The sequence below is a fragment of the Gopherus flavomarginatus genome, chromosome 5 (assembly GCF_025201925.1).
Source record: "Gopherus flavomarginatus isolate rGopFla2 chromosome 5, rGopFla2.mat.asm, whole genome shotgun sequence".
In the NCBI taxonomy this organism is placed as follows: Eukaryota; Metazoa; Chordata; order Testudines; family Testudinidae; genus Gopherus; species Gopherus flavomarginatus.
The window spans coordinates 15947001-15970412 of record NC_066621.1 but is presented as its reverse complement, the minus strand read 5'-3'; the positions used below and the strand labels follow the sequence as shown (position 1 = coordinate 15970412).

Below are 23412 nucleotides of genomic sequence, written 5' to 3'. Positions count from 1 at the left end.
GTAATCCCATGTTCCTGCGTTGCTAGGCTTGTCCTCTTCCAGGCACCAACATCTGCTTCCTCAATTTATTTCTACTCTTTGGTTTTGCATTTCCCTCATAACACATTCCAAACGAATATTATTACTCTTTGCATGAAGCGGTGAGGGCTCACTTCCATCTTTATGAGAGATAATGCAAAAATGGCAGTTATTTGAAGCCTTTAATACAAACATTGGAATCGGTCATATTAATCCTTTAGATAACTTATTTTACTAATGAGCATAAACCCAACAATTTTTTAAACCACTCCTCACAGCAAATTTTTCAGATCTACAATATTTAGCATTCTATGCTGTTGCTTCTTTAAAACAATTAGATCCTTCCTGTGCTATAGTGACCAATTGTGCAGTCTATATTCAAGATGGGAATCTCTTAATTCAATTGACTTAAGTAAAGCTTTCATTCACTAAATAGTAGAAGTCTCAAATCTGATGCATGATTTACATAGTAGGTGCATCACCTGATTTTATATATTCTATTCTGCTGCCAACAGTGCTCTGTTGCCCTTTTAAGAAAACTGCAATTGTACACAATTGTGATTTTTGCACTGCCATCTTCATGAACACTTACCTAAAAAACATATTGTACATTTGAATATATCATTTCATTGTGGTGCATCATGCCCCCTCCCCCACAAAAATTTTTTTTCATAACATTGTCAACTGGCTCCCCTTTTATGTGTAACAACATATTTTCCCTTGATCTATAAGAAATTTGGACTCATGAGAAAGTTTGCATAAAATGGATACACCATCTTTTGGAAGGGGAAAAGAAATCAGTGACATGGGCTGGTAGTACCATGGATTAGGTCTCCTGGTGAAACACATACAGAAGAAAGAAAACGAACAACTTAAGGCAGTGATGCCAGAAAGCAACACATGGAAAACATTAGAAGTGATTCTAATTTAAAGCAGCATTAGATGTTTAGCTCATGAAACAAAACAAGTCTCAAGTAATAAAATTCCATTGGGGGGGGGAGAGCAAGTGTTTTTTTTTTTTGGACAATCCCAAAATACTTTAATCTCTATATATTCACTCCACTATTAAAAACCCAACAGCTGTTTAACAGCATAACACTACATATCTTGACGATGGAAATATCTATACTGACTATAGCATACAAGTATACTACATCCAGTGTCGACTACAAGGGGAATTTCAGCAGACAAAATGTATTATCCAAATGGAAATCTGATCAAGATTAAAGCCCTACTGTTCCAAAAAGGGACACAAGATCTTGACTGCATGTAGCCTGGACCCTAAACTTTATATTTTGCCCAAAAGATAGACATTTCAGCTACAGAGGATCCCTTACCACCACAGAGTTATTGAGTCAGAGTGAAGAGTGCCAACTTCTTAATCACCAATGCCATTTTCACATCACTTTGTTGTCCCTAAGATCTCTCCAACCTCTGATCAAACCCACAGCAGCTTAGTTTAAGAAATAACAGCATAAAACTGCTCACATATCAAATAAAACAAGCTTGTTAAAAGAAAACAAAGCACTGTATTTCTCCTTTACAACAGCTGCACATAAAAATTCTATACATATTCATAGTTTTTACTGGACCACAGCTACTGTCTGAAACAAGGGTACAAGTTATATGTAGACATTTAGCAGAGTCTGGTTTGCAGTTTCACCCCACATACTTCATGTAATATCCTTCAAAGACAAACAACTTGGCACTATCTTGCAAATATCTTTATTTCAATTTACAGATTAGTTCTGAATAATTTTATTATATACAGAAATATAATATAAAAATCCAACAAACTGGATACAATCAAATCAATTAAAATCTGTATAAAGCCAATTTAGAAGGTTGTCGGGCTTCTAACTTCACCTCTCTAAAATTATATAAAAATAAAATCTGATAATTACAGTTTTGATTTAAAGTTTAAAATTAACAGGTGTTCTTTTAAACACTTATACATACAAAAAACAGCCTTCCACATCCTTCATTACCATTTTAAGATATGTTGTAGGGAAAGGAAAGCGAAAAGACGACTAAAATTGGTTTGTGTTTGTTTAGGGATTTTATATTGAATTTCTACAACTGAGAGTTTAGTGCCAGAATCCCCCTTTTTCCTTTTTGCACCTGATACTTTGAAGGGGACAGCAATTTAGTTTGAAGTGCTTACGTGGATATGTACCTCAATGAAAACTACGTTTATTGCTATGATGAAGATGTATGGAAAAGGATTGAGATGCTGTCAGGTTAAAAATTAAGCAGATTCCTTACATATTAAAAACTTAGAATTTTAGTTTAATTTTACTTAATTAGGGACAATGAAAACCCACTAGTCAGTTTCACTTTTTAGCTCCTTTCTAGTTCTTTCACCAAGTCAATATTTGTATTCCTATAATGCTTTCACATGATCTCACAACACTAATGAATTAAAACTGCACACAACCCTTGTGAGTAAGGGAGCATTCTTAATTTTACAGAGAAATGAAGGCAAAAAGTGACTTGTCTGAAGCTAGAGGGAGACTGGCAGAGCTGGGAAAATAACTGGATCTCATGTGCTTTAACCACAAGACCATCCTTCATCTCACTATCACATTGTTTGGCTTGCAAGCACTGAAGGGAAACTAGTGTTTTAAGAGTTGTTGCCATTGGAATTTTTTGTTTAAATCATGAAAGCAGTTCTACCGGCTTTATGTTTTGTAAGTTTTTACATCACCCAATTTTGGATTTACATTTGACCTGAGATCATTTCTTGAATTGCTAGAAGCTGAAATGGCCAAAAAAAGGGAAGATTCAAAAGGATTTCACTGGGACACACTAATTTAAGATAATTTGCAGGAAAAGGCAATCCAATTCATGCTGGCTCAACAGGGATTAAAAAAACCCAAACCAAGGTTGGTGTATAGTTTTTGTATAGCCAATTTTCTGGCCATTCAAGTTTGTCAGACAAGCTCTACAATAAAGCAGACCTTTAATTTTACATGAAGACAGTATATCTTACGGTCTTTTTGAGCAATATTCAACTTCAAATAAAGGAAGATTACTACTAGTTTAAAACAATAAATAGCTTCTGGTTGAAATAGTAAACTTAGAAGGCAACTAAAGAATGCATTTTTCTTCAACGAGAGACATCTTAACTGTCAGCTTCCATGTATATGGTGTTATACTATCAGTTAAGTGAAAGTGCTGAGGCAGGGTGGTATTAATACTGGTTTTCTGTAAAGAAAGTATGTACTTGGGTGTAGCTTTAGAGCTTGTTGAGTTGGTTCAAAAGGCCAAAAACCTGAAGTAGAATTCCACTTTTCATTGTCCTTTGCGGGTCAAATGCCATAAGCTGTTAAAGAGAAAACTAAAGCATAACCAGCAGTTGACTGCCCATGATACAGCCTAGGCTTAGACGGTCACCCTCAACATCAGTACATGTACTACATCTTGCATATACTGATCAGGGTAACAGCTTTCCAGAGTTCTGAAAGAACCTGGACCTACTGCACAATTAGCTTTGATAAGTAGCAGGCAAGAATTTTGTATTTAGAAAACACAAGAGTAGCAGCACTGGTAGTTTTTTCAGTTCTCCTGAAATCCAGCTTTAGATCAAAATATTTCAATACATAATCAAAGGTGTTATGTAACAAAGAAAAAACCTGATAAGCAAAACTGAAGTCTTGAGACGGAGACAGACCACTGTTAACTAATACAATTAGCAGGCAAAATAACAAATTTGTTTCACAGAAGTTGGGAAAAAGAGACAACTGAACTGCTTCAACTACCTATTCAAACTTTAAATCAGAACTGCAATCATTGGGTTTTGAACCCTACAAATATTTCAGACTCTTTTTCCAAAAGTGCAAAATTCTAATTTAATTGCCACCCTTCTCCTACATATGGCAGATAGAGGCATACAGAGACACTGCAGAGAGGGAGGCAGGGTAGCCCCTCTCCGCCCCGAACTTCTCATGGATCAGGGGGATGGGGGTTGGTAGAACGGGCATCCTCAGACCTCCTTGCCTCTTTGGCAGTCCCCCTTCCATCCTCCCCGCCCCTGCCCATGGGCGGCCATGGCCCACCTCAAGCCGCACAAGTCTTTGAACCACCGCCTTCCCTTGGCCGTGAAGCTCACAGAGAGCGCTAGGCACCTAGCTCCTGGGTGAGGAAATCTGTTCCAATCCCTCTGGGGTGCCCCCTCTGCTTCTAACCTACAAGGCAGGCAGGCAGTGATGGACAGCACATGGAGTGGTGCCTGGAACCTGCCTGCCAGCTCCGTGTGACCTCAGGGGACACACATCTGCATTGAGTTCTGTCCCTCTGGTCCAGGGTTGGTTGCCCAGCCTGGTCCTGTCTCTCCTCACGCACCCCGTTAATGATCCTTCATTAAGTTCACCTATGGAAACCTTGTTACGATTTTTACTTCCCCTAGATAAGTCAAGTTCAACCATCTTCTTGGCACTCCACCAGGGCCATGACTGATCCTGGCAGGGCCGATCCGAGGACCTCACTAAACCATCCAATAGGTAGTAGCGATGGATGGTGTGTACAAAAGGCATTTATGGGCTGGATTTTACCTAAACAGCTGAGATACAAACTGCTTTAAGAGTAATACACTTATATCGCTCTTATTCTTCAAGTGACCAAGGTATTTTTTGTTTCCATATCAAATCTGGACATAATTAGGTCTATTTTATTGGTTGAACATTAAATTTGGAAGCAGTATTAAAGTTATGCTTAGCTCCCTGTTATGGAAACAGTAGGGTAACAGGGCTACCAAATTTAGGGGGCTAGAAAACATCAGGCATTTTATAGTATGTTTCCTGGAGTCTATTAAATATCCTCTGTCTATGCTCTATGGTTAAGCAGTATCCAATAGCATCTTCTGTTTCTTGAATTCGTTTCTGGAACCTGCATCCATCCCGTGCAAGTTCTTCCCAGGGTCCTTTCCGATCTTCTTCACTGCTTACATAGTACTCAGTAACTTCTTCAAGGAATGTTACCTATAAAAGAGAAGATATTTATTAAAGCAGGAGTGCTCCACCTTTTTCTGAGGCCCTCCCCCCAACATCCTATAAAAACTCCACAGCCCATGTGTGCCACAACTGTTTTTCTGCACATAAAAACCAGGACCAGCATTAGGGGGTAGCAAGCAGGGCAACTGCCCAGGACCTCATGCCACACGGGGCCCCGTGAAACTAAGTTGCTCAGGTTTGAGCTTCAGCTCCTTGCGGTGGGGCTTTGGCTTTCTACCCTTGGCCCCAGCAAGTCTAATTCTGGCCCTACTGGGCAGAGCCCTCTGAAACCTGTTAGTGGAACCCCAGGGGGCTCCAGACCCCTAGTTGACAACCACTGTATTAAAGCACTGGACAATCATTTACACAAAGTAATCTCATTCTTAATTAGTATTTGCAGTTACTGTTACCATATTTTGCCATGAGGACTCAAATTAAAAACTGTCCCAAAAAACCGAATGAAAACATAATTCAATGTTGACTGACTTGTGCAGTGTGGTCTTTGCACTAACATTTGACTGCGACAACACAAGGTTGTAACATGCCTGTTTTTAAATGGGTGTATTTTAGTTTATCTTTACAAAGGTAAAAACAGGAGAACTTAGTTCCTGAAGCTTACTTAAGTTGTGTACTGTTCTGAATAGACTATGGGTATTACAGTGTAAACAAGAAGTCCCACCATCAATATGAAGAATAGGATGTTGGACAGTTTTTAAATTTAAGGAAGTGGCACTCTTATAGCTACATGGCTAGGACAACACAGATCAGTTATTTAGGACTTACAGTGAATTCAGCAGGTGTATTTAAATACCACGTACAGAGTTTTGAAATTACAGTAATGGTATTTTCAAATGTCACAACCCTAAGCTTCATGATGCAGCAAATAAGTGTATCTTTAAAGCTATGATCAAACATTTGGCAGGCATGCTACTAAAATAGAGGCAGTATCTTCTTCCATAATGGTTACACAACAATATTTTCACTGTATTTAAAATTCAAACAAAATATTTGGGATCACAATATTAGCTCATCACCCAGCCTAATGCTATTTTAAAGATTTAATTTATTATCCTTCTGATGTTAGTTAATAAGCTAAAGTGAATGCCATACTGTACTTTAAACTCAACATACAGTATCTAATTATGTACTTCTTAGTTTTGCTACCTTCAGTGTTTCAGATGCAATTAAAACTGAAGCCCTGACTACTTGTCATTACAGATCCCATAGCAATGTTCAGAACAAGTGTATTAATTCCAGTTTCTTGGAAACACTCCACTTTGGACAATTAGCCCTGGTCTACGCTACAAACTTATGTCAGTATAACTACATCACTCAGGTGTTGCAAAATCCACGTCCCCAAGTGAAACAGTTACACCGACCTAACTCCAGACGTAGACAATGCTACATCCATGGAAGGGCTTCTCCCATGGACACAGTTACCGCCTCTCAGGCAGGTGCAGTACCTATGCCAAGGGGAGAAGCTCTAGGCGCTGCAGCTGTGTCACTGCAGCACTGTATATTCGGCAAAACATTCTCACTGAGAAGCTGTTCTTTGCATCTCTCTCCTCCTCTTTCGTCCCCTCAAAATGTTTGACTGACATAGCTACTATGGAAACCTTCAGACAGAAAAGAGCTTCTATAACTTAACAAAAAGGCACAAACTTTGGTGCCAACATCTAGACAAAGGCATTTCCAGTACAAATGGATTCTGCATTCAAATAAAACCACAAGAGTGGGGTATGTGAGTCTATTAGAATTTCCTTAACATTTTAAAGGAGACGTTTAACTTAAGCTGTATAAACTTGCTTAACATTTTTTTAAAAGCTAACCACTCACCCAAGAACCACTTCATTTGCAATCTCAGAATCATCCAGTCTTTTGCCAATTGCAGGTTAAAGTAATGTAAATGCAGAAATTGCCTAGAATAATTATTGCACCTCTTAAAATTACACACTTTATACCAGGAACAGCCATCAGTGCCAGCCACCAGCATAGCTACACTAGGCAGTTATCCCAATTCAAACAGGCAGAGACTATATGCACTAGTGTAGCTTATCCCCCTGCTTGAAACAGGAATACGGCACACTGGTGCAGGCTGCAGCTTAGCCTTACACTAGGCATTACTCTGGTGGTGCCAAAAGTTAAAATCCCCAGTGTGCACAAGGCCTTAGTTTTACACTTCCTCAAGCCTACTCTACCCAGAATTTCCAGGAGGTTTCAGTTACTGCTGCCACACTCACCCCACACCTGTGTGCACTTTGAGCACTGGCAGAGAGTAAGATAAAGCTTCTATGTAGTGACCTACTGGGCTATTTATCAAAGGGATCATACAATGACTGATCCAGAAGTGTCATCAGTCTTAAAACTAGTACAGAAACTCAGTTTTAGCTTTAATTCCCCATTGGAAGTCAAGTCCTTAGTTAATTCAACATAGTGTGTTAACAACAGATACCTTGTGTTTTCCTGTTGAATTATTCAAGGTGATTTGCACAACAGTGTTGACTAAGAAACCCTCTGTCACTTTTAAGCAATCTTTGGGTAACAGATCAGCCACATCTAATTAAATCTCTGCTTTCAAATAAACTGGATAGTTACATCAGCTTGTACCTTTGTGGCCTACTAATTTCATCCCCTTTACATCAGTCTACCGCACCCCCTTGGGTACAATTACCAACTTTTGTAATATCAAACTAGATATTGCATACAGATCATTGTTCATTCACTGTGTTACTAGGATGGATTACACAAAGGGTTTGAAAATTGTTTGAAAATTACTGTATCTAAATTACCACTGCAAAAAAAGTGAAATAGGTAAGGTGTTCCTAAAAATGCAAATTTCAAGCACTCCAATAAAGTGTTTTTAAAAGCCTTCATCTGACATGCAGCAAGATCTTGAAGATAAAAGAATAAGTATATGAACCTCTATATAAATGCACCAAGTGGCTCTTTAGAATGCCTACACAAAGCCATAAAAATAAAGTATAATCCAAGAACAGAAGTAAATATCTACTTGGAGTTAGTTTGCACATAATTACACTGACATCAAACTACAAGTTGCTACTATATGAAAATATTCCAGCTGCAATTTCCACTAGCCACTTTGTGTGTGTGTATGTGCTATGTAGTATACATGCATACTTTTTAAAACTAAACCCTTCAGGTGAGGGATTCTGATCTTTGTCTAACACATTGTCCATTACAGAGTGTTATGTATACTTTCAACATTACATGAAGTGCATTTCGCACCAAATGGTTGCTTCTAAAACAAGTCACTTTCTAGAATCTTTTTCAGTCTCATGCCTTCACTGTTTCCACAAAACAGAATTAAAAGCTATTCAGTGTTAAATCTGCATTTTAAGTTTTTAATGTTAATTTGTTGCTGCAACTCAGCTAATTTTTTATAAACGTAGTTATACTTAATTTGAAGAGTTTCAAATGATGAAGTGAGACTTTATAGTGAAATACTAAGAGAGCTGGACTACTGACATACACACATGTATCCCAAGTGATTGTAGGGAAGTCCACCCACACAGCAATTCACCAGTGCCTGCCCCAGGTCAGCTGACTCAGGCTCATGCTCGGGGACTGTCAAATTGCTATGTAAGTGTTCAGGCTCAGACAAGTCAGAGCTTTGGGACCTGAGATGACCCTGCCAAGCCAGAGTCAGCCACAGCCCTGCCTTGGGTCTTTTGTTTGAGTGTTGACATACCATTGGGGCTCTTTCAAACTCACCTCTGAGCTATGGCTCAGAAAATGTGAAAGCTGATCTAGATGGCTCTACTCTTCTAAAGGAATAGGACTCAGTTTCATCAGACAGCACAGTTAGGTGCTATAGAGTCATTGAGTCTTCATTTCATCTTCAAAAGTATGCTAGAATGGAACATAGGTCAAGCTACTTTCTGTTAAATAGATGAAATGCTAAATTCTCATAATCATGGTAAAGGCTAATATATATACATATAGTTTTAGGCTCAAACAGCCATAGTTTATGTAGTCCATCCCAGTAGCAGGAAGGGGTGGGGTCAACAGCATCCAAAGAAAACTATCAACCTTAAGCTCCCATCTCCCAGCAAGTCTGCTGCTGCAAAAATTCTGCTATTGTCGGGGGAAAGAAACCCAGGAATAGAAATATAATTTCAAAAATAAAGATTTTAAAGTAGAGATGTTAAAAACAAACTAAAATAAATCAGTCAAGCAGTAGCACTTGATGCTAGGTGAGTCAGGAAGTGCAAAATGCCACTCCCTGACCTAGCAGAAGTTAAAAGCACAACCATCATAAGATGGCAAGGGAGAGAAGATCTGAGATGTAGTAGCCAAACCCTCAGGGAGGTGCTCAAAAAGAGAAATGCTCTCCTTTCTCCTATAAGGAAAAGCTGGCAAACTACTTCAAATCACAGTGTTATCAGATCATGTCTGGAAGAAAGGGTACTTGGAATGGCAGGTGAAAGACTGGGAAACGGGCTATTCATGAAGCTGCAGGGCACAAGCCTTGAATATCAGACTATCCCCAAGTCAGGCTATTTTGATAAACTGTTACAGTATCACGGAACTCCATCTTACAAACCCTTACATGGGGTTTGCAAAATTTGACACTGTCTTACAATATGCTTGTAAAGGGACTCAATTTACAGTAGCCTAAAAGTAATAGTTAACTTTTTAGACAGCTATTTAAGCTAAATCCTAGTACACAAGATCAATGTCAATCCAGCAAGCCAACTCCTCAGAGACTTGGTAACAAAACCTGTGAACCAATCAATACACAGATCTCCATACTTGTCTATTTGTATTTAGAACTATAGTGTTAAAATATTTTAACTAATTCCTTGGATTACTATAGAGAATACTTCAATCTGACTAATAAGTGTTTAAACTCAACAGAAGTGTTATTATGCATTTTTTAAAAGTTTTCAAAGTTTCTATAAGAACCAAGTTCTTGACTTCTGTTACCAAGTGTTAAGATACTATAGTATTAAAGAGTTTCCTCCCACTGCACTAGAAGTACTATTAAGATGATCATGTGCTATTACACAAACTAGTTTAATAAAATTACTTGGCTACAATCTGAAGAGATCATTTCTGGGTAATTTATAAAATGGAAATATGGGCCTGACACAAATACAAACATTTGTATGTCACATTAATTTTTTTGTTAAGGAAACATTAAAAGAAAACAAGGAAGTTTTACTAAATCCTTAATGCTTCCAGATGCTGTCAGAAGAAAAACAAAAACAGTAGACAGTGTCAGCACCCAGAAAGTGCAAGGAAACCCTGCTTTAAAATGAAAGTGAAATTCCAGAACTCAGAGGATTAAGGAAACAAAAGTTTGTTAACTCACATCATAACACATCACTGTTTGCCATTTTATCAAAAACTTGATGTACACTCAAATATTAATTGAACAATTAGCTTCTAAGCTTGTTGCAGGAGTGACCATCTCTTGCTATGGGGAAAAGTCCTGCCATCACTGACTTCCAGAATACCTCCTTATGTTTTCACTTGTTGTTCTAAGCAATGGACCCCTGATCCTGAGTTAAGTGCCTAGACACTAAAGCAGAACCTAAGTTACCAACATCAACTGACTGCTCAACCACACATCTCATTTGGAACCAGAAGTACACAATCAGGCAGCAGCAGAGACCAAAAAAGCATATACAGTACAATACTGTGTTAAACAGATGATAGTAACAAAATAAAGGGAAAGTTTAAAAAAGATTTAACAAGGTAAAGAAACTCTGTGCTTGTTTCATTTAAATTAAGATGTTTAAAAGCAACATTTTTCTTCTGCATAGTAAAGTTTCAAAGCTGTATTAAGTCAATGCTCAGTTGTAAACTTTTAAAAGAATAACATTTTGTTCATAGGTATGAACATTTCAGAGTTATGAATAACGTCCACTCCAGAGGTGTTCATAACTCTAAGGTTCAACTGTACCACAATACCAGTACATAAGTACATGAACTAACATGAAATATACCTTTTTTCTCTTGGTATTTGTATGCTTCTCTCCAAAAAGAATGCCATGCTGCACAATATCTGTGACCCCACAGTTATGGTTCTCCAGCAGCTGCACCTGACAGGTGAATAAGAGATTGCACTGAGAGCTGACCAGACACAGCCCTGATGCTCCTTTTAAGTCCTGCTTCCCTTTCTTTTTTGCAGTTTGAAAAGGTGCCTTGAAATTGAAAGGGTTATAGGGATCATCTGAGTTACAGAATGAGTTCCAAAGTTCCAAATTATCTTCCTCATCTGCACTACTACACTCCCATTCATCATCCTCTTCAGAACTGAGGGCAGGAGAGCCAGGAAGGCTTTCAGCCCATGAAGAATCCTCCTCTACATATGACTCACCAGACAAATCCTTCTCTGAATCATTGACAGCAGTTCGAATGGCAGCTGTAAAGTTCTGAGGGTTATAAGGATCCAAACTGCAGAAAGAGTTCCAGAGGTGCTGGCTCTCACTATCCTGGCTAGTAGAGTCTGAATTTGAGAGGGACCCCTCGCTATCAAAGCCATCATCATCCCCATCCCAGTCTTCCTCACCCTCTGAACTTTCCTCTCCACTGGAACTGCCCCTGATAATGTAGTCTATCAGTTTGTTAGCGCAAGCAGGCCTGGATGACACTGGCAGGTCTTGCTCTATATCAGAATCCTCATCTTCATCCTCTTCCGAGACGGTCTCTTCCTCAGCTGCCTCCTTCTCAGGACTCCATACTTTCTGTTCTAGGGGGCTCTCTCCAGCTTGCCCCACTATGCTGTGCTTAGACAGTTCCTCGGGGCACCTCAGCTCCCAGGCATCACACTTCTGCTTTAGATCCTCTTGGTTGTTACCCCTGTGCTGCTGTTCCTCCTCCAGGCTGTGGTAGCCGTGGTCCGGTTCAGGCACGGGCAAGCAATTAGTCGCCAGCTGTTGCTGCTGGAGGAACTCCAGGCGCTTGGTGCGCAGGTGCTGGATTTCCGGGAGCCCCTCCCGGGATGGAGGTCCCCGCCAGCCGCCCGCGGGGAGCTCGGCGCTCAAGGGCTGGGGCAGGTGGCTCTTGTCGGTGCAGCAGGCTTGGCCGTAGCCGGACCCCGGACTGCCGCCGGGGCCCAGCACGTAGGAGACCAGGTCCACTTGCCGGACACTGAGCGGGGCCAGGCCGGTCCGCAAGATCTCAGCTCCCCACAGCGGCTGGGCAGGCGCCAGACTACTCTTCTGGCGCATCTCCGGGGCGTTGTCCGGCCAGCGCAGCTCCCCGGCGGCCTCGGAGAGCAGCAGCAGAGGCGCGGCCTGCGATCCCGCCGCGGGAGGCTCCCCCGCCGCGGGGCACAGGGCGCTGCTCAGCCCCTGCCCGGGCAGCAGCCGGTGGAGGAGACCGGGCAGTGGGGAAAGCAGCTGCGAGACGAGCCGCAGCCAGGAGAAGGGGGTGCTGAGCTGGGGCTGGGCTGCCACGGCAGGAGCCGGGGGACAGGGGCCGAGCTTCAACCAGGTGAGTCCTAACCAGGAGCTGGCCTGGCCGAGCCCGGGGCTCGCCTGCTCCCGCTTCCTCGGCTCCATAGCGGGGCTCCTCAGCGCTCCCTGCGGCCCGGCCGCTTCTCCGGCACCGGAATCCAGCTGCTGCCTGCGGAAGCTCGGGATCTCCTAGCGGCGTCGCGGTCTCCTCTCGGGCAGGGCTCCATAGTGCGGCGGGCCAGCAGTCCCCTCAGGCCAGCGACGGCACCATGGAGCCCGGCCCGGCCGGCTGCCCGGCCTGAAACAGCGAGAACAAAATGGCGTCGGAGCCGCGAGAGCAACGGTTAAACCGCCCACCCGGCGCGAGACCCACAGTAGCCTCCGAGGCGCGCGCCCGCGGCCATCTCCCATTGACCTGACAGGGCTCAGGGAGCAGTGGGCGGGGCCGTTCCGCAACATCCTGGCAACTGCGTCATCGCCCCCAGCCTATGATTGGTTCCTTGCTGGACTACAAACCCCCGCCCACCCAAGCTGCTGCCTGTTCGAGATACCGCCCGCACCGTACCGGAGAATTGCATCAGCCACGGAGGAGAAAGGGGGAAGAGCGCATGCGCTGCACAGCCACCGCCCATCACGCACAAGGCCTTGCGGAGCCTATTGCACGGCAGCGCCCCCTCTGGACATCTGCGGGAACTGCACCTCTATTGCTGTCTTGCCTCCAGCGCCTCCTGACTGCATCCTTGGCCTTGGCTACACTCACACTTTACAGCGCTGCAACTGGGGTGTGAAAAAACACCCCCCTGAGCGCTGCAAGATACAGCGCTGTAAAGCGTCAGTGTAATCAGGGCAGCAGCGCTGGGAGCGCGGCTCCCAGCGCTCACGCTACACCCGTAAGGGATGTGGTTTACATGCTTGTCTCCCACCCACCTCCGACTCCAGCTCCCCCTGGTTCCCCGGGGGCTGCTCTGCAAACTGCCCCCTACCCTGTGCCTCCCTCTGGTTCCACAGCGCCCCCTTGCCTTGGGGGCAGCAGGGATGACAAGGCACTGCTGTGGCGCTGAGCACTCCTGCTCCCCACCCAGCTTTGCTTCTTATAGGCAGGGCCCTGTCCCTCTGGGCTGGGGTTCCCTGTGCTCCTGGAAACCTCTCTCAAAAAGCAGGGTCTAGCACTCAACATCCCATCCCCAGCTGCAGGCTCCAGGGGGTGTAGGGGGGGTTCCTTCCCTGCCGTCAGGCTCCCTAACTCCAGGCTGGCAGCTACCCCATTGGCTTACGCTTGTAGGGGCTTCTCCACCAGAGACCATGGATTTAGTACTTCATGAAGAGCCATCCATTTCTCCAGTCCTTCTTTTTGCTACCATCCTGCTAGATGTCTGGTAAAGCCGCAGCTGCAGTAGGGATCAGCTAGTATGTTACAGCAGCTCTGCCTTAGAAGAGGATATGGGCACAGCATTGGCAATGGAGCAAAGCACTGATGGTAGGAGTGGGTGGGTGATACCTTTCCTATATCTTGTTGCACCATCTTTGCTTTCATGGAGAGGCAGCCACACAGTCTTGAAAACACTGTCCTAGAGGCTGCACTGCAGAACAGACTGGTAAACAAAATCTGGAGGAAAAGAAGCAGCCCTGTTCCACTGTCTGATTGCAATGGAGCCAAAACTACATTGTGTCCTGCAATACATTCTGCACTCTCACTTTAGAGATTCCAAATGATCAGATGTTCATCTTCTTTCTTGGGGAGTTTGTTCCTTAGCCAATGAGGCCATTATTCCTAAAACCCATCTTAAATTTTCCTGTTAATTTTAATCCCACTTCTAATTATATCCCTTGTACTTAGTATCTTAGTGTTTGCAGCTCCTCTTCGACTTACGAAAACCTCCCGCCTGAACCTATGTTCTGCAGTTTGGCCAGGCTGTATTAATTTATTTCTTTTAATCTTTTATCTGAAGTCTATTGACTCCTTTATTTTTAGATTTGGCTAAGAGGCAAAGAGCAGTTATGAAACGAAATAGAAAGTGTGTGGGGGGGGAAAAAGCCTGTGGCGGGTCGTTATCAGCTGGCATAGGGTGAGGCTGCTCTGCAAACAGTAATAAGAGGCTGGTAACCATATTATCAAAGGGCACATTCACCAAGGTCACGGGGATTAGGGTGAGCAAGTTGCCAAAGGTCCAACCCACTCACTCACCCTTTTAGGACATAGCTGGTTAAAGATAAAAGTGAAGAAATCTGGGAAAGGAGCTGATAACTTCAATGCAGCTTATTTCATTGGCTGTTTGATTTATTCTAGGTATACTAAGACTGGAATAGGGCGTCTTATGCAAACCAGAAAATATTGAATACAAGGATAAACTGTTCAGTGGAGCACTAGGAGACTTTGGTTCCAAGAGGTTGCAGATGTAAAAGGGCAAATTTTTAATAGAAAGAAAGGCAGTGACATTGAGACGTCTGTGAGCTCGAGGAAGCAATGGGAAGCATGGAACTGATAGGATGCATGGAGATCTTTATCACATGAGAAGATATACAGCAGAAACTGCAAGTGGTAATCAGAGACTTAAAGATGAATGTAGACTAATAAGTAATAATAATGTCCTGTGCTTATCTAAGATCTTTCAACAGTAGATCTCAAAGTGTTTTACAAAGGACAGCAATATTATTATTCTCATTTTACAGATGGAGAAACTGAAGCATGGAGCAGTTAAGTGATTTGCCTGAGGACACTCCGAGGGCTAGCTGTCCCCAGTCTCAAGCCCACTGATTAGAACAGGGGACCAGATATTAGGATCACTGAGTTCTATTCACGACTACTAGTTGTTCTTGCACCATCCGTTGAGGTCCACAGTATAGTCAGTCATTGACTGTGTGTGTGTTCTCTCTCCATGCTTTGGCCAGCTAGCCCATACAGCAGGCTACAATCCAACTGCCCAAAAGACTGCAGACTCTGTTTTTGTAGTGAAGGTACTTGGCTAGATTCATTGGCCATGAAGTATGGTCCTAGCTCCCCAGATCAGTGTCTACAGTTACACTGGGACATGTATGCCTGTGAGAATGGATGTGGCTCAGTGAATGAGGAGACTTTCCATTCCCCCTGGCCAGGGGCGGCTCTAGGTATTTTGCCGCCCCAAGCACGGCAGGCAGCCTGGCCTCAGCGGCTTGCCTGTGGGAAGTCCCTGGTCCCACGGATTCGGCGGCGTGCCTGTGGGAGGTCCGCCGAAGCCGCAGGACCAGCAGACCCTCCGCAGGCATGCTGCTGAAGGCAACCTGCCTGCCACCCTCACGGTGACCGGCAGAGCGCCTCCCGTGGCTTGCTGCCCCAGGCATGCACCTGGAGCCGCCCCTGCCCCTGGCAGGACAAAGACACAGAGCCTGTGTCCCCTCTTTTATACGCTGATAAAAACTAGTTACGTATTGCCCCTCTGACATGGTTAGTTACCACCCTTTACCTTGTACATGCAGGTTCAGTGAAAACATCTCTATCCATAATCCTGACCTTGTCTTTAAGAGGGATCAGTGTTTCCTTGTATAATCTTTGGAGCGTGCGTTTACACTATAACTGTGTATTGGGGTGTTCTGGCACCAATTGTTTTTAGTCCCTTATGATGGGCCTGGGAATGTTAGGCCCGGGACTATGATTGAGGAATGTAGTTTTATGACTGAGCCTTGGGGGCACTCCCAATTAATTAAAATATATGGATAAAGTATTTATATTTGTAGTATATATAGGTATATATGCATAGTCTGTATGTGTATATATGGGACCACCTCATATTAGGGTGACCAGATGTCCTGATTTTATAGGGACAGTCCTGATTTTTGGGTCTTTTTCGTATATAGGCTCCTATTACCTACCACTCCCGTCCCGATTTTTCACATTTGCTGTCTGGTCACCCTACCTCATATTCAAGCATAACAATCCTTTTCCAATCTGGGCTTGTAGTCTGGCCTTTTTTACTTTGCTATGTAGCAACACGCTCCTATTAGGGTAATTACAGTTACCACCTGTATCATTATTAGTAGGCTGAGTATTTTGAAATATTGGGATAGGCATTATTACAGTGCTATGAATATGAGAAGTAAAACCAAAATTTTGAATAGTAACATTACAAATGAGGCCTTTATATACAAATTTATTGTAATTAGTTATTATACAGTACTGTCCATCCATGTTACAAGTTACCCTTACTGCTGGTTGTCACCCTCTGGTAAGCTTTGCTGCGCAAAAAACAGGAACGGCTAGTTTCTCTGTTCCATTGGTAGCATTGCTCTGTGACACACCAGGAGTTGACATCGATGCAGTTTTTTCTTATAGATGCTGCCTTCCAGCTAATCTACTGAATAGGTAGTAGCCAATTTATCAAATATTGCTGTGTCAGGCGTTAGTATTAGTACCCAGACAATGAACAAGATTGTTTTGAATAACATGCTTCAGTTAGGATGCAGTGTCACTAACCCCCGCCCCAGTTGTGACTAGTATGAACAGGGGATTTGTTTACACAATTTGTAGTTACTATAAAACTTAATTACTTTTCCAATTTGTTTTTTCCCTACCTTGTTGTTTGCTGCCACTGGTTTGTTAATTTTTATCTGTGTGTTGGTGGAACAGTTTAGCAATGTTATGCACACTGTGAATGGTATACAGCAAGAATACAGTAATACTGCAATAATAGTTGCTTTTACACAGTAGCCAAATTCATCCATATTTCCGTGCTAAAGATTTAAAGTCCCTGGCACATAAATCCACTTTGCTTAATATGCAGTTTAAATGACAGTCAGATGTGGTCCAGCTAGCTGATTGCCTACTTAATTGTCCATATGTGGTAGACTGAGGTGTACTTGACCAGTCTGTTATTTATAAAGCACTTCATTTTTCTTTTCTTGATGCTTGGGGTTTTCTTCCCTGTGTTCTGATATCTTCTGGTGTCTTTAGGGTGTGATATCTTCTGGTGGTTTTGGCCTGTGGAATGCAACCTTAAACAACTTAAATTAGTTAACATCATAAAGTTTTGCTTGTTTGTTTACATTTCTCTTGTTTTCAGTAACCCAAATTTAATACACAAATTAACTTTATTTACAATGTAATAGGGACCAAGTGTTTTATAACACAAGCTATACTTTTGCAATTGTTGTATAGATGTTTATTTTCACTTGAGGTGCATTAGGTTTAACTGCTAAAATAGATGCTCACAATCTTCTAGGAGAAGCTGCATTGCTTTCCCCTGCTGAGCACTCTGTTTTAGCAAAAGAGTTAGTAACAGAATTTTTACCCAAGCTTTTTATAGTTAATTTGCTTGTGCTACCATTTCCACTTCTGCTAACTGTTTAGAAGCACAAACTTTAATAAACACTACTTTCCTTTAACATAACATAAAAAAGAATAAAAATTAAACCAAAATGAATTTTAAATACAAATCTATGCAAATACCTGCAGGCTGTTAAACTTTCATGACACTTGTGTTTGGGAGACAAAGGTGGAAACCTGTTGAAATTGTTTGGTTAGCTTTAGGCATAAACTGTTATTTTTAAATCAGCATTTTTATAACTATATTTAAAAGTGCAAACAAGAAACCCAAACAAGAAATTGACATTTTGTTAATATTACCTTTACCTTAATGTGGAGGTTTCCCCTTGCATTTTTTCTTTAAATTAAAAAACAAAACAAAACAGAACAAAACATTGGGATTCGTAAAAGAGATTTGTGGATGCAATTGCATTATTTATTAAGGCAGAAATTTATGTCCATATATGTATAATGGAGACCTTTTTGAACTTTGCAAAAAATAATAATTCGTGTTAATAATATTATGTTTATATCCCAACCATAATATTAAAATAGTGTCGCACTACTTCTATTTAAAAAATGCATAACATTGACTTTTGTTGCAATAAAATAAAAACAAACAAAAAAAGTAGTTATGTGACACACACAACGTACATCACAGGACAACATACATGACATAGAGGACAAACTTACAATTAAACAAATGGCACCAGAATTCTATTTATAACTACGCAAGATAAGGCATTAAGAGTTCAGTTATTAATGCAATGTATTTTAAAAAACAGACAAGTAAACAGAAGGGTTAAATATTTAAATAAGCAAGTTATTACACTTTTATTTAATCTTTTAATTAAAATTGATAATTCATATTGTTATTTCCCCCCTTTGTTGTATTAATTTAGTAACGTCAAGCATTTTCCATTACTTTTCATTACTTTATTTAAAAACTCTGCTATACGGAAATAAGGAGAGCCCATGTTTCAAATATTAAACAGTGGTTAGGATTAGATGCAGAGTCTGCATTTCTGTTGCTAGGCAACCATATATTTAAGAAAGTTAGGAGTATTTCCAGCTATTGCATTCCTGAAGGGTAAAAATAGTTAATTTACTGGATTTATTTAAAGTTTTGACCTTGTTTTCTCTTTGCTTGTTTGCTGTTTTTGTTTGGTTTTCAGTTGCTTTATCTTTTTGGAGGTTCTGTAGAAACTGTAACTTTTAAAACAAAGAAGGAGAGAAGAAATGAGGAGAGGCAGGGGAAAAGCAGCCTAGGAAGGAGGGATACCTGAGCCAAGAGCAGTGGTTCTCAAACTTTTGTACCGGTGACCCCTTTCACATAGCAAGCCTCTGAGTGTGACTGTTTATAAATTTAAAACACTTTTTAATATATTTAACACCATTATAAATGCTGGAGGCAAAGTGAGGTTTGGAGTGGAGGTTGATAGCTCACGACCCCCCATATAATAACGTTGTGACCTCCTGAGGGGTCCCGACCTCCAGTATGAGAACCCCTGGCTAAGAGAGATTAATTCTATCAAGTTACCTTAAAATACAGGCAGCAGCAGCAGCGAGTTTAGCAAGCTGAGAAAGGATATAAAGAAAAACTTAGCCAGTATGTACTAATATTTGAGAAATAAGGTTATATTATTCGCTTTGAGCAAAGACTAGGGCTCTATGGGTTAAAGCAGTTGGCAACTCACACCCCTTGTTTTTATCCGGGCTCTAAGAGAAACGTAGGGGTCATTACTTTTGTAAAACCTGAATTTGTTCCCCAACTATCTGTTGCTTTTGTCTGCATGCCAGGTGGGTTGCAGGAGCACCCTTGTATGTTGCAGTTAATTGTTTTTGGGCAACTCCGTGTGTTAACACATCAATTCTAGCTGTTAACCCACTCAATCTCCATTTTCACTTTGAAATTCTTTACTCGCTCCCCTGAGATTAAGTTGCAAGCAACTCCCATCTCCTAATGTGCTCTGTGAACTGTTCCATTTTTTCCTTCATCTGATTTACCACTTCAGTGAAAGTATTATTTGCTACTTCTCCCCCTAGTGCACTTACTTTTCCTGTTCTGACAGGCACCAGTCTAGGTCTCTCTTTCAGTTTTACCAGAACCTGGCTTGTATCGTAGGGTAGTGGTCCCTGTTTCATTTTTTAATTTTTGCTAGGGCCACCTTTTTCCATTTCTGTCCCCATTCTTCAGGTACTATATAGGTACCTGAAGCCCGCTGTTGGCTACCAATATTTATAACGGGGGACGGCACTTCTCTTTTTTGCAGATTCTTTACAGCTGTTTCCAATGGTTTATTCTGTTTCCATGCTTGCGGTCCCTGGCCTGCTTACCACCCTGCTAGGAGAATGGGAGCATTCCAGGGCTCTGTGGCTTCTCTTGCTTCTTTTAACTCTATCTTTGCTTCTGTTATTTGCCCTGCCACTCTTGTGGCATGTTGTCTTAACCATTTAACAGCCATGGCCATAGTTTGCAATATTCTACATTTCTTACACTTGTTTTTCAAGGCTACAGTCTCTGCCCTAGCCTTACAGATTCCATTCCATGTTTCTTCCCCACTAGCTTTTAAAAATTCACATGGACCTCCTTTGCTGGCAACCCAGCACAGTGTCCATACCTTGAGCTCTGTAAGGATTTGCAAGGAGGGATTAAGGGGCTCCCTAGCTCGTAGCTTTCTGCTAGGTTAAATCGCGATTCCTACAGAGGACACCTCACTAGATCAGCAGTCAGAGTCACCAGTGTAGTCAGTTGTTGCCTGCATGTGTTCTCCCTGCGTGCTTTACTGGCTCAGACTAGATAGCTCGTACAGCAGGCTCCAATCAAACTCCCCAAAAGACCAGAGACTCGGTTTCTGTAGTGAAAGTACTTGGCCAGGTTTATTGGCTACAAAGCACAGTCCTTGCACCTCAGATCAGTATCTACAGTTATACTAGGGCATGTGTGCCCATGACAATGGATGCAGCTCAGTGAATGGCGGGACTTTCCATTCCCCACCTTGTTCGGACAAAGACAGACCTTGTGACCCCTCTTTTATACACTGTTCTGAACAAATTGGTTATTGCCCCTCGGATGTGATTAGTTACTACCCTTTATCTTGTACATGTAGGTTCAATCAAAACATCTATAGTCATCACCCTGTCATCCTGACCTTATCTTTAAGAGGGGTCAGTGTGTCCTTGTATCGTCTTTGGAGAGTGCGTTTACACATAACCCGATATTGGGGTGTTCTGGCGCTACCCTTCTGCAATGGGTTTATTTGCCTATGTTGTGTTTTTGCAACTCCAGCCCTATTCTTGCCAAGTTCACGTATCAGACAGCAAACTTACAAAGCAGATGCCTGCTTGCAGCAGAGTCTGACCTGCTCACAGCTTGACTTTTGCTCACTTTGCTTTATATCAGCACGACCTGACTTTACTTCAGGCCTTACATCAGGCCCCTTATACCAAGCGTCATGTCTTAGGCTCCTTCTTTCTACACACAGTATCAATAGAGTCCACTAATTTAGGGCACCCAAATTCTTTTTGGAGGTGCCAACCATGGTGACTTTAACTGGACTAGCGGGTGCTCACTCAGCATCTCTGAAAATCAAGCTGAAGCTGTCTCACATTGAGCACCTAGAAATTAAGGTACCCAGTGAGTGACTACTTTTGAAAGTTTAGGCCTGAAGCACTCTCTGCTTCAGTTTCCCTGTTTATGAAACAAAGGATGATATTTATTTATAGCTCAGGTGTGTTATAACTATCAGCTGTAGTTCCACAGGTGAAAGGTGCTGAGAGTTGGTTCTTGTTAGTTCTTCCTCTTAAGTTTCTGCTGTATTTTCAAGGACAAAGCTGTCACTGCTGAAACTGAACATTACATACCTGCACTAGTGGAGAGACTGCCCGGCTACTCCTATGGAAAGAATAGTCTCTTTGTTTATCCTCACACAGACAGTAAAATATATATTACTATAATTTCTCCAATAAAACTCATACTGACTGGGATGACATGTTTAATTTTTGTTAGTGAGCAAACTGAAAGACAGGCCGTTATACCGAAAATTCCAATACTGACACAAGTACAGGTGGACAGGAAATAGCCAGTTAGTTTTCTTATTATCAGATACTACAGTGACTATCCAGAGCATTACTAATCCTTGGGTCAGCTGTAGTGTAGGGAGCTGCTGATGGTGAGCAGTGTGTTCATTAAAAATGTAACTGGTAATTAAGAAATTCTACCCTTCGAAATATTCATTTACTAAGGGTGAGGCATTCAGGTCACTCCAAAGCCAGCATTTAGCAATAGGTGGGCCGGAGAACATTGTTAACCCAGCAATCATTGTTTCTTAGGTGGGCGGGGAGAAGAAGAGACCCAAGTAAATTATTATATTGTATTCTCTGTTTGCTCAGCTTCTTTCAGCTCCTTACATGTAAGTGCACGCTTCATAATCTATATTGCTACGGTCTGCTAGTGGCTCTCTCTGCTTAATCAGAGAAATAACTTGAACAGGCCTTAGACTCAGTCTGAGGTGCAGGATTAATTTAAACCTTGTTTTTTTCCAGACAAATGAAGGCTTAGGAGGACGGATAGTTGGTGTGGAAGTACGCCATCAGGCCTTGAGCATTTAAGGTGTTAATTTGTGGTCTCACTTCCCTAAAGGGTTAAATCTGTTAGCAGTATCTTGCAGTTCACACTCCTGCAAGCTCAACCTAAGGAACAGCCATCCTCAGTCCTAGCCTCCCTCCAGCAGCTAGCATGCATCCTGGACTAGCATCATGGTAACAGCAAAAAGGTTCCTCTGCATTCCAGTTACACATGGGAACATTCTGTAGCTATGACTGATGCAGCCCCTTGGCAGTTGTAATTACAGGTTGTAGTTTAAGAACCACGTATGTTTGTAACCTGGATTTCGTGTTGCTGTAGCAACAGCATCGGACAATAATAAAGCCGCCTCAGTAAGCACAGAGACCTGTGCTAGCCTGTCCATTCTCCTCCCTGCACACTCACAGGGAAGGGATATTGTGAGCTAACTCCCATTTCTCAATGAGAGTGCTTTACGTTTTCCTCCTCTGCTCCATGCCCTATGTTAGGTTTTCATCTTCTCTCTTTTAATATGGTTTCTTTAGACACCTTTTACATTTTGATTTAGTGTTAGTGAGCACTGGTTTGACAACTAAGGGGACCGGAGTCCTCTCTTTATCACAGACGAAACAGCCATGGGCAAGACCGCATCCCTGGGCCACGATCCCATTCCCGGGCCACATAAATGTGCCTCAACTCTGACTTAGAGGAATAAAAAGGGAACTTCAGTCCTTGGTCTCTCTACTGAGACTGCAAGCAAGAGAGCGAATAGCAACAGCAGTTCTGTGATAGGGTCATCTCCCTACTAGCAAGTGGGCTGAGACCCACCAAAATCATTTCACAAAGGCAAGTAGGTAGCCATCACTTGATATCTAGTTTCACTGACTACTGAGCTGGTCGGAATTTGATGTCAGAGGCAAAAGGCTCCATATCTCATTCCCATTCTCCAGCGTGTTACAGAAACACAGAGAGAGATGGTGTCTGCCTGCCATGTGCTGGGCTGGAGTGCAGCACAGTCACTTCCACAGAGTAGCAGCCTCACCGGTTTGATTCTGGAATGCCAAGATTGCTGCACAACTGGCAGGTCCACTCTTGTGACACTGGCTTTGGGGATTCATGACGCCACACGTTCTTCCA

At 42.2% G+C, this 23412-nt stretch overlaps 1 protein-coding gene across 1 annotated transcript; it reads right to left on the bottom strand.

Moving 5' to 3' along the window:
- Positions 1-1727: 1727 nt before the first annotated feature.
- On the bottom strand, positions 1728-13145 carry PPP1R15B (protein phosphatase 1 regulatory subunit 15B). Its single transcript, XM_050957186.1, has 2 exons — positions 10982-13145; positions 1728-4997 (listed from the first exon to the last, which is right to left on the bottom strand). The coding sequence occupies exons 1-2, from the start codon at positions 12539-12541 to the stop codon at positions 4785-4787; spliced, it is 1773 nt and encodes a 590-aa protein (XP_050813143.1). The 5' UTR covers positions 12542-13145; the 3' UTR covers positions 1728-4784.
- Positions 13146-23412: the final 10267 nt, after the last annotated feature.